This window comes from Ammospiza caudacuta, chromosome 4 (assembly GCF_027887145.1).
Source record: "Ammospiza caudacuta isolate bAmmCau1 chromosome 4, bAmmCau1.pri, whole genome shotgun sequence".
Lineage (NCBI taxonomy): Eukaryota > Metazoa > Chordata > Aves > Passeriformes > Passerellidae > Ammospiza > Ammospiza caudacuta.
This window is the reverse complement of record NC_080596.1, coordinates 13,200,197-13,216,231: the sequence shown is the minus strand read 5'-3', so window position 1 is coordinate 13,216,231 and position 16,035 is coordinate 13,200,197. Positions and strand designations below refer to the sequence as shown.

Here is a 16,035-nt window from a genome sequence, read left to right as displayed (position 1 = left end):
TTCTCATGCTTACCCAAGAATACCCAACAGCAGAATTGTTTTACATACCTTTACGCCAGCCAGAATGATGTTTTTGGCTGAAAAAATAAGAACAAAGCAAAAACAGAGAGAGGGGTTATTGCAGGTTACTTGCAAATCTGTAATTTGATAGTTATTCAGGTGGACAATAACAGTATTTCATTGTTAAGAACTTCATAGCTTAAGGGTTTTTTCTCTTTTACATTTGGCTCAAGCATTCTATGGCACCCCAGAAAGCAAAATAACATAAGCAAGGTTAAAAAGACTCTCTGCATTTGTCATTTGTCAGCTGTTCATGCCACAATTGTGATTACAGAGACAGTAATGACAACAAACTGCAAAACCCCATGACTGTTCTGGCATCTGATGCAGGGAACCACTAGAGGCAACTGAAGGAGTAACACCCCAGGCATGAACCAGCCAAAACAAGATCATTTTGCTCATGAGGAGTAAGGGAAATTGTTAAGGAGCCTCTTGTATCAGGGCAGTTATGCATCTTCACCAAATAGCTCTGTTCTCCTCACACACTCTCCCATTTCATACATGGGAAAAATCTGGGCTATAGCTATTCCCATAGTACATTCATTGACACTGGTGCCTAAAAGAGTAACTTGGATTACCTATCTTAAACCTTCATCTAGGACAAGATTTGGGTAAAGCAATCTGGCTCATGGAAGCACATTTCAAAGTAAAATTTGAAATGCTGTTCTAGTAAAATAAGAACTCAATCCAGGATCTTTCCTGCATCTGCAATGTTAGTAATATGCATCATGCACATATAAATTCACTCAGACAGTTCAGACATTATATTATATTTACATTTAAGGTTTACAAGTATTCTGGGACAGTATGTTAACACACACTTGTGTCTTTTTAAACAAATGCTACCTAACTTACCAATCTCCACCCCAAGGCCACCTATACCACTCAGGAACACATGGGACTGAGCCATCTTCTGCATTGCTGTGTCTCCAAGAACATACCTCTGGCGACTACAGCAAAGACAAATTCACATCAAAACAAGATTCAAAGTCAAGAGCATATTAAAGCAAGTCAGGAATTCCCAGTCATTAAAAACTTTTTCAAAACTGAAATGTTTATCAATCAAATATAAGATTTGCACTCACAATGCATACAGTGAAATGCATTTAGTCAGACCTTGTCAGTGCCAGATTTTAGAGAAGATAAATAAAGTTATAATTTTAAATCAGTGCAAAACTTCTTCAGGATAAACAAAACTTTTGGAATTAACTATTGAAGACAAAAGCATGCAAAAGAATTTCTTTGTTGTCAGAAACCTTCAGAACAGAGGGTGACACAGCTTTTGTAGTCAGATTCTGAAATCTGGGAGAGTCCTAACATCCATCTGTACAATTAAACTTATACCATTCTAAACATCACCTTTTTCATCAAGGAAAAGAACAACTTTCATGAGGCTACTACCAAAAAGTAAAGTGACACAACACTAGAAGTATTGCACTGAATTAAAAAGAAGCTGTATTTGTTCTGCATGCAATAATTTTTTTAATTATTTTTTATTTTTTGATGTACAAAGAAGCTTTTCATCCCACCATGCTTTTACAGGGATATCATTTGTCCCAGTAGAGACTTTCTGAACAATTACCATACCAAGTGATCTCAAGACATTCCCAGCTAACAAATTAAAACAAAACTAAACCAAAAGAAATATTTAGGTTTTTTTTTTAATCTACAAAAAACCCATCAAATCCAATACCCTAAGGTCTGGAGGGTAACAGAGATATTGATGATGAGGACCAAGAAGCACAGCAAAGGGTGAGGGATGAATGAAATTGTAACATTACTGCATGTAAATGTAAGTGCTCCTGAAAAGTCAGGAACGATGCTTAAAAATGAGACAATCTTACCTATACAAAGCATCATCAATTTCCATAGAGTCCGCTGCCATGATTCAATGTGATCTGTTTACACTAGAAGGGCTACAAAAAGAAATGAGCTGGTTATGTCAGATGCAATTTCACAGCTGGCACCCCTCCCTGTCCCACTCAGTTCTTCATTAAAGGAACTGGAAAATAAAAAAGTGATGTTACACAGGAATCACTTTGAACATTAAGAAGCCTGTGGAACATCACAGCACATGGATGAGGAAAACACACACCAGCCAGAACACAAAAACCCACAAATCTTCAATAAATACTTTCAAAATACAAACAGACATTAATTTCCCCACTGAGGAAATGCAAAACTTACTTATTATATTTGCCACAGTTAGATTTACTGAAAGAGCAACTCTTTTTCATCAAGAGCTCCAAGCTGATCAACTTGTATCCATCTGATCAGTGGGGTTTTTTTTGAAAAGAAGATAGAAGATCACTGAATGGCCAGAAATAGGCATTTATGCTGCATTATTTCTATGTTAATTAAAACCCTTAAGAAACAAGTCTTTCAACTCACTGAAGAAACCAACACCCAAAGATCTGAATTACTGCAACATTCAATTAAAACATGCAGTGAGACAGTTTGACAGGACTGTAAGAAAACACGTAGTCTTTACTATTAAGGCCTTTGGCCATTAACAAGGATGTTTTCATTGTTAAGTTGGTGATAACTAAGCACCAGGATTAGGAACAAGCTGCCCCTGGGCACCTTGTTTCTTACTTATGCACACTGGGAACTGGTGCTTCCTGAACCTGGCAGGTGACTGCCACCAAACACAGGATGACCAAAATAGACCCTCTGTATACTTTGGTAGTAGCGAGAGGAACTGATGTTCTGGGTCACATATCTCATTTCAGCTTTCTACAAACTGCCTTGGAAACTACACAATAGCTGACAACCCTCTCTCCTGAGACTGAAAATCAGGGCCCAGACATGCTAAGGACATTTTTTTTGGAGAGCACAGATATACTCTAAAATAGCTTCCAAACCTGCCCAAAATATAACTCCTATTCACTGTTCAGGTGACTCTGGCAAACATTTTAACATTTCAGAAGTATGGTACCTGCAGTCTGTCACAATGTGGAGACTGCAACATTCTGACCCAAAATTCATCCTTTTGGCTTTTAGAAAGTGCTGAAATAGCACAGCAAGGGACAGTTACATTGGACACAGGCCACAAATCTCATCCACAAAGCTCCTCCACCACATAGACATTAACTCCTGCACTTGAGCGAGCACTCAAGGCAGTGAGCATGAGCAGCCCCACCACAGCCCACACCACCAGCCACTTCAGAGCTGCTCCCACACCCTTGACACCACATGGGCTGAAGACAAGCAATGACCATTTTACTACAGGCAGGTCTCCAGCCAGAGTGCAACACACCACACCTTACAGTCCCTGCTTAAATAAGGGCCTTCATTTCAGCCGCTGCCTGAGACACCAGGCTGGAGGTGCCCTTCAAAGCAAGCCATCTCACACCAGAGCTGTTCTGCTCCCCCACAAACAGCACTGGCACTCTGGGACTACACAACATAAAAGGATTGCAGTACTAAGATGGGGAAGGTGATCCACGCCTGGATAAAAATGCTCAGCTTCACTGCTGTGGTTGCTAACAGCCATCTCAATCTCCATGCTCTCCCAAACAGTCTTCTGTAAACAACGAGGACGTGTGATCAACTGGCAAGAGAAACTCAGCCACCTGTTTCACACAGACTCATTTGACAGTGGCTCTTTCAATATACTTTTCATTTCCTCATTCTCCTCCTACAGTGATAGTTACAGCACTGAGATGCTGCCAGTGCACCCATCAGGCAGAGCAAAACACCTCCTTCCACAAGGATTTAGTGACACTATGGTCAAGCGACTATAGGACAAACTCGGTTAATGTATTTCTGCATCCAAGTTATTTCTCACTTTTGTTCCACCATACAGGTATTGAATCTGTTTCAAAGAAATGCATGTAAAAAAGTCATTTTAACATTATGTCCTAGTTCTTACCAGAGGCTTAACATTTACACACTTGTCTGTTTCCTTTTAAAACCAACACTCAGTTTTAATGTCAGCCTTGTATTTAACTGTTTAAGTAGTGTTCTTCATTTTTTAAAGACTCAGCTGCTTGCATGGCATAACCCAGGGACAAACCGAGAAGCTACATGTTACCAGGACGGATTTTATTATTCTTAACAGCACGGTCTGGTGCTGTTCAGAGATGCTCTGAAGAGCAGCAAAGGCACAGGAGCTGCAGCGGTGCGCTGGTTTCACAGTGCTCTCACCTCCGAGTCAGCGCAGGCTGAAGCAGTGTTCACTACTCCTGTTCAGCACACCGGGATGGCACGGAGGAGGCCTGGACTCATCCCACCTACCCGGGCTGATCCCAGTGGATGCAGGCTCCCTGTTCAGTCAGCAGGAGAGAGAGAGGAGGCTCAAACCCAGTTCCTGCCCAGCCGGGCTAATGCGGGAACACCGGCACCTCGGATCCGCAGCGGGGAGCCCCGGCAGAGCCCGCGGGCTGCCTCAGAACCGCCCCGACCGCAGCAGAGCCTGGCGGCGGCAGCCTGCACTCGCCGCTCCCGGGGCGCTCCCGCAGCGCTGGGCACCGCCGTCCGCCCGCCCCGGCCGCCCCCGGCTCACCGTGCCCCGCCCGCCCCCGCGGCCCCGGCCCCGCCGCCGCCCGCTCTCCTCACCCCGCGGCGGCCTTGGCGTGGCGATCCAGGCCCGAGCGCAGCCGCCGGCGGCGGGGGAAGAGGCAGGAAAGGGGTGGGAAGCGGCAGCGCCGGTGCCGCGGCGCTTCCCCGCCTGCGCCGACACGAGGGGCCGGGCCGGTGCCGCCCTGAGGAGGCGGGACCGCCGCCACTCGGCAGCGGAAGGGGCTGTGCACCCACTGCCCGGCCGGAGCTGCTTAAGCCATTGAGATCTTCGCCATTTTCTGCCCGGAAAGTCCTACACTGTGCTGTTAAGACTAATAAAATCAATAAATCCTCCTTAGGTTCAAGCATGACCAGTTTAGGCGATGAAAGGCGCTCCCGGGCCCTGCTCCTGCGGTACCTGCCTGCGTATCTGGCAGGAGAGCACCAGCAGATGTCACCGCACTAACAGGCGGAACTTCATCGAAAGGGTCTAGGGAGCCAACTGCGAAATACAAGAAGGTAGCCAAGGCCGCAGAGGAGATTTGGCAGAGTTATCAAAACCAAACAAAACCGTGCCGGGGTGTTATATAGGCTTGTGGAAACCTTTCCTCTTCTTTTGGTGGTGATTAAGCAAGAGAAGGCAAGCCAAGCAGGAGAGAGGCCACTGTGCTGCCTCCACCACCAACTCCACACCACGCCAGTAAACCCAAAATCTCCTCCCATCAGTATTTTCTCTCCCATTTCCCGGACTCCTGATCAAGATACTAGCTCAGCCCACCTTCCCATCATCCAGCTTAGTCTCTCTTCAGCTTGAACCCTGCATTCCCTTTTGTTATCCCAATCACTGGAGTAGATGAGACAACTTTAAATCATTCTTGATACCATTAGCACATCTTGTCTAGAATGGGAGGGATTCAAGCACTCAAAAGTGTCCTTGCATACAGTGAATATAGAATAGTCACCTTGTATTTTAAAATATTTATAACTTAAAAAAAAATCCAAACAGGCCAACCAACTAAGGGGAACTTGTAAGGGCAAGAAGACCCAAGTTTTGTGCTCTTCGAAAGCATCCAGTACATTATTTTGGCATTTCTTTTAACAGAATTCTAGCAACTCTCAAGATTTACACCTCAATCCAAGAGCACACACAGCCTTTGTACTTAATTAACAAAGATTAAGAGCAGCTGGACAACACTGTGCTCGTTCAAACGTGGGCTGTGCTTCGGCAGGATCACGGTGAAGGCTCTTGCCAGCTATACCGCTGCTTTCACCCACAAATAATTGGAGATGTGGGCAAATTTCGGAGAGCCACTAGAGGCCACTAGAAGTCTGGAATGTCGAATGGAAAACCGAGACGGGATAATCGGAGAAAGCCATTCTGGATGTCGACTGCGACCCTTATGTAAAGGAATTGATGCTAAAGCTAGTATTTGCTTTGTAGCTTTTTCACATAATACATGAAAATCAGGACATGGAAGAATAACTTTCATTACTTCAACATAGTAATTTCAAAGAGCAGGGCATGTATCTAATGAACGGAATTAACAGGAGTCCCAGCGACAAAAGGGGAGAAGGGAGGAAATGAAGAAGAGTTGAAAGACACCAAAAAAAGTTAGCTTCAGTTTTGTCACTTGCATCAATTTTTGTCTTGTTGGTGATTTTTACCATTATATTTCTTTCCTTAAAAAGTTCTTTCCTTAAAAATTAATCTTTTTTTTTTCAAGGTTAACCTAACCATTCTTATTTTCAAGTACTTACCAATCAAAAGTGTTATGAAAATAATAATTAAAAGAATCTGCTACCTACTATCTTTGTGCCCAGGTCATTACATTTTTCAAGACCCAGTCCACTTTGATACAGTCATCTCACATGAAATAGGTTTTGCATAGTCACAGCAAATACTGACAAGCCTTTTGCCTAAGTGGAGAAACAGCAACATCCAGTTAATTCTCATGTAACCCTTTAACAGTAAGGAGGTAAACACTAACAGTTGGCAAAACCATGAATGTGGACCTTCTAAGATAAAATGCCACAAAGACATGCAATAAAAAGATTCTGTTTACCCCAGAAGCCAAAGAAACAAGTTCCCAAATGCATCAATTAGCAGGTGTACTGAGGAACTCTCTAGGCTGATGGTACCAAATCAAAAAACATACACATTTTCCCTTACCTTTCTAAGACTGCAAAATTTGAAACATCTGGAGTAATTTGATCCCCCCCCCCCCATAGTCTTCTTCTTCTTAAAAACTACATATGACATTAAACCTTAGTAAATTTGGTGAAATAAATTAATTTTAAAGGAAATCCCAGCTCCTTATTTGCATCACGCTAGAGTCAGGTATAGCTTTGAGGTAGGAAGCAGAGCTGTCAGTTTACAGACTTGCTAAAGCAGTAAGTGGGATGCGGCTGTGACCAGGAGAACATCACCACCTCCAAATTTGAGCCTATTCACGTCCCAAATCTCTGCAGCTTCAGTTTATGTGCACCACTGTAGATTCATTCTGCATCCAGGTACTGAATACATCTCTTTAGAGCCAGTATTTTCAAATGGAGCTGAAGCTGAAGTAGCTGTAAATCTTCTTTCCATCTGCTGGGAAAATCCAAGCCGCTTGGGTATTTTTAGTCTTTCATTTCCTGGTTTACAGGTGCAATTTCACATTCTTAGTGGGGACTTCGTAGTGGAGATTTGGGGACATATATTTGTTTCCCTGATTGATTTAGTTAATAAGCAAATTAGCAGACAAAACTCTTGTAGTTTTTTCCCTAAAAATGTGTTATTTTAAAATACTAAGGCAAACGCAGTTCAGTTTAGCACATAGGCCAGTCCAGAAGTTACCATAAATCTACATCAACATCTTTCAGTAGGTTTCCAAACGTCCTTCCATAGACTGTGGCTTGCCCTCAGCTCTTGCAGGAGCAAGGTGCTGACTGGCAAGGCTTTGTCTCCTCTTTTTGGCAACCCATGTTGTGTAGGAGTGTTTTGATGGCATATTTAAAAGGACTCCAGCTTCCCAGCAGGATGGGCTGAAGGACCTTGCCACTTAAAACTGCTCTAGCAAGTGACACCTTCCTAGAAACCATGTTAATAATGTTGATAATTCCAGATAAACGAGGGCACCAATTACCTAAGCTGATTTCACACTGAGATGTGTATGAATGTATTTCCAAAGGAAGAGCCAGCTTTTCCATGCCTGTAAATCTGCAGCACAGGCTGCAAGTTGCCAGATAAACATTCATTGGGTTAAATAATGACTTTTGGCCCTCGGCTCATCTAATTTGTTAACAGGAATAGCAGCTACAGAATGGGATTTTCTACAAGATTTACTTACATAAGAAATCCCGATGACAGATTGATGTCATTCAACCAGACCTCCTCACATGATTAGGCCTTGTGCAATCAGCCTCTTCTTTCTTTCCTGCTTCAGCTCCAAGCTGAAAATTAGCATTGAGAAAGCCCCAGACAACTCAATTGGAATAACCAGAGGTTTGGAACACATTTCTTGATGCTTTAAATCTACCTGGGAAATCTCAGGAGAATTGGTGCTAGCAGCATAGAGCTCCCCGTAGCCAGTTTGCAGGGATGGAACGTCACACATGGGTTTTTTTCAAGGGCAAAAGCAAGGTGGTGAATCCTTGAATGAAGCTTCAGATCTGTTCTCAAATTTGCATAGTGCTGTCTTAACTGAAATTCACCTCTGAGTATTTTAGAAAAGCAAATGTCTTACCTTGTCTTCGCTGAAACACACGTAAAGTTGAACCACCGTTAATAACAAAACGATTCCTAGGACAGGGAATGGACAGCAAACTGTAGTTTTAGAATAGGTTTATATAAAATAAGGAAGATTAGTCTACTTTGCATCATATTCAAACTTTAGCTTATTATTATGCAAAGAAAAAGGACAGAAAAAGATCTGTTGTTTTTAAATACATTTAATGTTATGAAACATGTTGCCTTTATTTTGTTTAAATCCTTGCTAAATCTTAACATCAACAATAATAAAAGGCTTTTTAAAACCTTTTCTTTAATCACACAGTAGCCTCATTGTTTTACTCTAACCAGAAAACAAACAGAGTCATCATAAATAAAACACTGACATGGAATATAAGACAAACCCAGGCCAGACAGTTTGCTAAAAAGTTTATGAAAAGTGCATCTGGCTGGCTCAGGACTCCCTGAGTAAGGTAGACATTCTCCCACACACCTCTTGGCTATTTAGCCACTCATGAGAAATCTGAAATAAAGGCTGCCTTTCTCATTTTAAAGGTATTGCATTTACATGTCACTTGCTGTGTGAGGTAGGAACCAGTTTCTAGGGGCTGGATCTGGGCCTCACCTCCTTATTGTTGCCCCTCCATTTGCTATGCAAAAAGAGATTTAAGTGCAAAACAAAGCTTTAGCTGTCTATGAAAGTGAACTACTGTTTATTTTCAATCACAATTCATCAGCTGATTGTGAAGGACACTTCTCATGATTTTCACCCTCAAACCAATAAGAGACACAAAAAACTAGGTGTAATTTCCCCCCACCCCCCACCAAGGATGCCTTTGAAAAAAGGGCACTTTAGCACTAGAAGAAAACGATGTGTTCCGGTTATCTAATTCAAAGCTCCATGAAGTTTCTGTTTTGTAACTGAACCCTGCCTGAGTAAATTCTTAATTGAAAAATAGCAGCAACTCAAAAGTGCATAAATTACAAACTTCATCAATAAATTAAGGACATGGATTTGCTGCATCTAACTATCCTCCTAACACTCCCATGATCCTTTTCTTTTTACAATGACATGGAAAATCAGAAAAAAGGTACTACTATGTCAAAACTAAAACTAATCTAAAATCTTCAGTAGATTTCTTTCTGAGATAAGGCAACTTGTCTTTTACCAAAATCCAAAAGATATACAGAATGACTGGAAGTAGCCCAATAACAAGACAACCCCTCCTACACCACCGAGTCTTAAACATAGGTTTTTGCATTCATATGTAGACTTGTAATTCAGGGTGTGAGTTTTCAAGAAATGGCAAGCATCTCATTCCCAGGGATGCTGATTATTGAAGAGCTTGCACAGTAGGAAGGCTGAGGAGAGATCCAGTCCTGAGCAGTGGGGGAGGCAGGATGTTTCAGCAGAATATTTAGCTATAGTAGGTGCAGGTGTAGGACTTGCAGTTTCACTTATGTCTTGTACAGACTCCTTGTGAGCCCTGCATTCAGAGCCTAAGCAGTCCAGTGGCCTGAAGACTACAGGTAACATTTTGGATCCCCACATTGAAGGCCTTGGCTCTAAAGGACCCCCTTCCACCAGCAATCCATGAGAGGTTGTGCGCAGGGGTAGGAAAAGTGCTTAACCAATATGTAAGGACTGCCTTTACTCTGAAGTTCTTATTGGAATTGTTCTTTAATATGAAATTACTCTTCATCCTCATAAGGCATTCATATTCAGGATCATATTCATTCATGGCAGAGATGAATGCATCAGTGAAGTATCAGTAATCACTTGCTTTGCTGTGAGATGGTTTCTGCTGGCTGGCATGCCCTTGGAAAAGCGTGCTGTTTCTTGATCAAAAAAGGTAGTTCCCAGTTCATTTGTGGCAAATATTTTTTTTTTCCTTTAGAACAAATTTAAATGCCATATTTATTTCTAGCGAGATTGTTCATGGGGACAGACTTTAAAAGAAAAAAAACCAGTTTGAGTAGATCTTGTGTTTCTGCATCTTAAGCATACTGTGTGTTGAACAGAGTAGGTCTCGAAGACAACAGGTACAGAGGTAGCAGCACAATGTTGTGATGAAGCACTTCCACAATAGCAACTTCAAGCAACTTGAACTTCACAGAATCCATAAAAACATTCCCGTTTAAAATGTACTTTGCAATAAGAACATCAAGCTTTTCTCTTTCCCCCTCTAACCTCCTGCAATCACAGAAATCCTACTTTTCCTCAGCTAGGACCTCAGTCCTGCTGATGCACTTTTAGTTACGAAGGCCACAGAGCAAGGTGAGCATCCAGGTTCTCTGCTGGAGTCAGTGCAGATGATAGTCTCTAAGAAGAATTGCCAGAAACACAGCTGTGACAGCATTTGCTTCATTGGAGGAGGAAGATTCAGCTGCAGACCTTGCCCACGGCTGAAGAAAAATTTGGTTTTTCTTTTTTTTTTTCCCACTGGAAAATGTTTGCATTTATAAAGCAGGTAAATTGCTAGCTTTTAAACATAATTTTAATGATACCAGTTCATAATTTCTGGTAAGGGAGAAAGTTTCACAGCTCAAAGATGAGGCAGACAATTTCATACATTTAGCATGAGTTCAGAAGGGGTTAGTGTCTCTGACAGCAAAGATAGCGCTTGCTGTGGACTAAGGTTGCTTCAACCGAAATTACATAGGAATGTATCTACTAAAAAAATAACCTTTCAGAATTAGAGACAAATATGAGTTACATGTAGTCTATGTAGTTAAATCCATTTTTTACTTTGGAATTAGATGCCTGTTTTTGTGGTAATCCAGTCACGGAAATAAGTCACTCGTGTGTAAACTCCAGGTTTATTTGGCTTGGCACATTCATCTCCCCAGCTCACTATTCCCACGAGGTACCACATCAGTCTAGAGTCTGGAGTAACCAGTGGTCCCCCAGAGTCCCCCTAGAAAAAGAGGAGGGGGAAGAAATATTTAATTGATCAGAAGAGAAAATACAATTCTCTCCATAGACAGGAGTGTCTGTCCTATAAGAGAAGTTAACAAGCAGTATTTCAAGAGAAGCCATTTGTGCAGAATCCAGACTGTTTCTGAAACTCAAGTCAGAAGTCTGTGGCATTTTCCTGTTGGCCAAGGCACCTCCTGACCTCTGTTTTGGTAAAAAAACCTAACAAAAAGCTTCTGTTCTGTTTTGTGATACACTGTTTCCCACCTGCCTTGTCTTCTTCCTTGTACAAAGTATGGAAACACCAGTGTAGGCAGCAATCTAAGAGAGCATGAACCTTTTTTTTAACAGGTTTTAATAGTAATCGCTATTCTTAAAATAAACTGTTTTAGTCACTTTGAGCAATAACATTTAAAAATGAGCTTAGAACTCCTTTTTGCTTTGAGCTTTCATCAAGAACTTGGTCTTCTAGTCAGATGACATCTCCTTAAGGTATTATCCACTTTCCAAGGCTCAGTTTTGATACTGTTAATAGTATGACATGGTAATAATAATTAAACCGGAAACCTTACAGACTGAGAGGCAATCCTCACACAACAGACCAAATTCCCCAACTTTCACCAAAATTATTTACTGAACTAAACAGCAGTTGCACCCTTTGGCTTAGGTCTTTTCTGTGCTGAGCCAGGAACAGAGGAATGAGCTTCCCTGGCTTACTCTGCAGGGAATTTGTTTTTGGCAAAAATCTGTAGGACTGGGATTAAGGGAAGAGTCTGTATTAAATCAGCACTTTAAGACCAAAATCTTTAAAAATAACATAAATAGAAATTATGTTTTTAAAAGTTAACACTATGGAAATATTTTTCTTTGAACATAAGCATTTCCTTGGAATGTTTGCAAACCTGCAGCATGCATATTTCCTTCCCATTCTTTTACACCTACCTTCCTTATAGTTATCTTTGCTTCAGACAGTTTTCCTTTCACTGAGCAAAGTCTGTTACTAAAGATCACATTGTAGCAGATCTGTTATGATATGATCCAGTCCAGAATTTAATTTCAGTGAGTAACAGTGCATTTTTTCTGGTAATTTAACCTTCTTAACCCTCTTCCTTCTCATCTCTACAGATGTCTGATGTTAGCTACTTAAGACATTTAATTTTTAGCTCATAATTAGTATAACAGCATTTAGTGCTAAATGATGTGTACTAAATGCTATTCCACTTTACACCTAAATTCCTGTTTGACTGGAGCCTGTTTGAAGGACTAATACACTGTCCATTAAGATGTGGTCAACCAGTTACTGCAATCAGCATTAAAATAGTTTTCCTTTCTAGTTTTCAGCTACAATTACCTGACAAGCATCTACTCCTCCTTCCAAGTATCCCGCACACAACATCCTGGGTGTTATGTCCCCATCATACACTTCTTTTCTGTTGCAAGTATCTGAGTCAATAAGTTTCACTGTTGCCTCCTGAAGAGCATTTGGGGCTGGACCTGAAAGAAAATAAAATTTGGGTATTTATCAACATAATTACTTTGCAGTAGTTAATGTACAGGAGGAGTGTTTAATGTCCTCTTATGGAGGACCAGCTTGACTTGGTTTAATGTGGGGGTTTTGCTTGTTGATCTGCCTAGGTCAGGCCCTTAAGGAGAAAGTACATAGAATCACAGACTCAGGAACCATTAAGACTGAAGTAATGATCACATGGTACACAGTGCCTTAAGTGTAAAGCCATATATTTTACACATGTTCCATAACACAAATTCCATGTTCCATGGAACACAAATTACCTAGTAATTTGAGCAGATGATACAAAAAAAGACATCTTGATTCCATTGCTAAATGTACTCTTAGTGTGGTCTGGTGAGAGTATAAGCTTGGGTACTGCACAGCTCACTCGCATTTACCTGAAAGCTCACAGTTATCTGTAGCTTCTGACTAGTGCTGGCAGAATAGTTTTTTAGGTTCTATATAAACACGTGCATGGCTGGACTACCTGTCTTAAGAATTTACAATACGAAATGGAAAGGCTGGGGAAACAGAAGAGTATTCTTTTTTTTTTTCTCCAGTGGACTGTAGTTCTATCTTTATCCACTCACGTTTTAGAAAAAGAAACTGATGCCTACAACTAAACAAACCTAGGCTTGCTGTAATAGCTCATGAGGCCACAGAAGTTGTATCAGTTCACTCAGAGCTGCTGTTTATGGCCCATGCAGATCACCTGGCAGACTCAGAACTCACCATCATTGGTGAGAGCTCCCCAGCCTGTGATGACAGCGTAAGTATTGTAGGGAAAGGTCTGAGATGGCTCTGGCAGACAGACGCGGTGTATGCTGCTCGTGAACTCCACTCGTTTGGAGAGCTGCACTAGTGCAATGTCATAGTCGTGCTCTGGGTACAGGTACTTCTCATGGATGATAATTGTCTTGACTGATCGCTTCAAGCTTGGTGGCTTCAAAAGAGCTCCAAAAGTAGCAGTCCACTTCTGAGGGTGAGTCATGCTGAAAAAGGTAAGTGATATAAGTATTTTGCTGTAAATATGTGTTTGGGACTTTAAATTTGCAGAGTGCCTTTACTGTAAAACTCCTTCAAGCTAGCTCCCTACTAGACAGTTGTGGCATCCATCACTTTCCATAACAGAACTGTGGGCTGCTGCTAGAAGAGGGCACTCCTGCATTCCCTCCTCAGCCATAGTCTTGTACTTCTCCCCTATTCCTTGTCCCTCATCTAACCATTGTGTGGCCATAGGGTGTCATCAAATCCAAAAGCTCTTCTGCTGTAAACTCTTCATTTCCCTCACTCTTTTTGCACACTGATAATCTGTTCCACCGACTGTTTGATTTTAAAATACCTTGCAGCTTCACAATTGCCATGCTTTAAACAAAAAATGCTGGGAGTGCATGGGTGAGCAGAGGGGCAGGAACATGGGATGGTAGCTCTTGGTAGCAGTCTGCAGTGACAGCAACTCCATTGTAACACAAAGCATTCGTTTAAGAAATGTAAAATATAACAGGAAACAAATACTCCACAATTTCACTTACCTTGCCTTTTCTGCACTTTTTTAGTCAGTAAGCCAAGTGACTATTGATTTTCACTCATAAAATTGCCAGTTCTGCTCCTGAGGGCCAGTCTTTGATTTCTCATTGAAACATCCAGCTGATGGGCCTACTTCACTCTGACTTTTCTCTTCCAAAATTATTTGTCTGGGAAAGAGTCAGGGGTGTGGTGCAAATCTGCAAAACCACACAACTTGATACAGAAGGGGCACATTCTGCTGCAGATTCTGAGGTGGGAACTTACTCTCTGAAGCAGTGAGCTGCAGACACCAGCCATGTGTTGCTGATGAGCGTCGCACCACAGCGATGGATGTTGTTGTACTGCAGACTGGCCTGCCACGGCCAGTCCCCGGTCTCTGCAGAGGACAATCCGCCAACAATCCGCAGCGATGAGGATTTTGCCATGGACTTGACTGATCTGTTCTGCCGTAACCCACAGACTGTCAGAAAGGACAAAGACAGTATTAGCTATTCTTTTGTTTAGGAAATCCTGTGAATGGCTGTGGAAAACATATGAAAAATTCCATACCACCTATGTTCTGTAAAAATGTATTGACATCAACAAGAAAACATACCTTCCACCAGTGCCCCCAAATCCGAGTTCCTCATGCACAACCCATGCACAACTGACTATCATGGAAAGCCATGATGGTCAAGCATTCAGGCTTAGCTGTGTGAGCAGCCTGACTCAGGAATCAAAACCTTCACCATGCACCCAAGACAATTCCCAAATAGAGGCATTGCCAACTTTAATGTCTCAGGTAATTTCTCATAGGATAAAATATGAAAAAGGCAAAACCTAGAACAAGAACGATCTAAGTTGTGGGGTTTCACCATGCATGCACACAAATTACATCAGCAAGATGTCACCTGGAGACAGGCAACTGATCACTGCAGTCTGCAAGTGGGCCTGGAGAGGCACTTCAAACAAAGAGCATCACACTGCTCCAACTAGAGATGACAAAAGATATGGACACCTCCAGCATGGTATGCATCCATGACACAAAACGAGCATTTTTATCCAAACCCAGAGAGAAATTGAAATATCCATAGTTTCAGCTATTAAACTCAGGATATTCAGGAGCAGCCAAAGCTCCTGTATAGCTTTAGAAACTTCCTCAATGAACAGACCTACTTCAGCCGTCTTCTCCCATCCAAACAGCATCAAATCCATTCTACCTGGACCAAGACCACTAGTTTTCATCCAGGTCCCAATTTCAGCTAGACATTAGGAAAGTTGACACACAGGGCTATCCCAATTAATTGAAAAAGAAACAGGGATGAGAATTATTTGCATAGTGACCACACAGTCCAAACCATTGTTGCATGGCTCATCTCCCAGACAGTGACCTGGGAGGGGGCCAACACAGAACTTGGTAATTCATCACTGAGGAGCTGCCAGCCCCAGGACCCTTGAAGTCCTCAGAAGTTGAAAACTGGAGCCACAGAGAGTGTTATCTCATCCCTTTCCTGCTAGGATCTGCACAACATTATGTTAACAGTACTTCATGGTCAAAAGCGGCAAGAATACCACAGCAGACTGAAAGATGTTCATAAATTTAGAAAAAGAAAGAAAAGTTACACCACACTGAGGAGTTCATGAGCTCAGTGTAGAGTCTGCCCTCGTCTGATATTTAAAACCAAAATTAAGAAAATCAGTGAAACCTGTCCAAAAGTTTTGTCTAAAAGACAAACTTCAGAATATACCACAGTTCATAAGACTGTCTGAACAAACATTTTTCCCTCCTGAAAGCTCTTTGTAATCCTCAGTAACTGGTCCTAAAACTGG

General features: G+C 41.8%; 2 protein-coding genes across 2 annotated transcripts in view; both read right to left on the bottom strand.

Annotated features, from left to right (window-relative positions):
- Window positions 1-4,696, bottom strand: part of UBA6 (ubiquitin like modifier activating enzyme 6) — a 28,038-nt gene extending 23,342 nt beyond the window's left edge. Inside the window, exons 1-5 of the mRNA XM_058803091.1 lie at window positions 4,621-4,696; window positions 4,210-4,328; window positions 1,905-1,976; window positions 916-1,010; window positions 49-77 (exon numbers count right to left, since the gene is read on the bottom strand). Of these exons, the coding sequence (XP_058659074.1) occupies window positions 49-77; window positions 916-1,010; window positions 1,905-1,945 (165 nt within the window). The 5' untranslated portion in view covers window positions 1,946-1,976; window positions 4,210-4,328; window positions 4,621-4,696. The remainder of the gene's footprint in view (window positions 1-48; window positions 78-915; window positions 1,011-1,904; window positions 1,977-4,209; window positions 4,329-4,620) is intronic.
- Window positions 4,697-11,028: 6,332 nt separating this feature from the next.
- Window positions 11,029-16,035, bottom strand: part of LOC131557049 (transmembrane protease serine 11E-like) — a 39,573-nt gene continuing 34,566 nt past the window's right edge. Inside the window, exons 7-10 of the mRNA XM_058804056.1 lie at window positions 14,491-14,686; window positions 13,432-13,691; window positions 12,541-12,683; window positions 11,029-11,190 (exon numbers count right to left, since the gene is read on the bottom strand). Coding sequence (XP_058660039.1) covers window positions 11,029-11,190; window positions 12,541-12,683; window positions 13,432-13,691; window positions 14,491-14,686 — 761 coding nt within the window. The remainder of the gene's footprint in view (window positions 11,191-12,540; window positions 12,684-13,431; window positions 13,692-14,490; window positions 14,687-16,035) is intronic.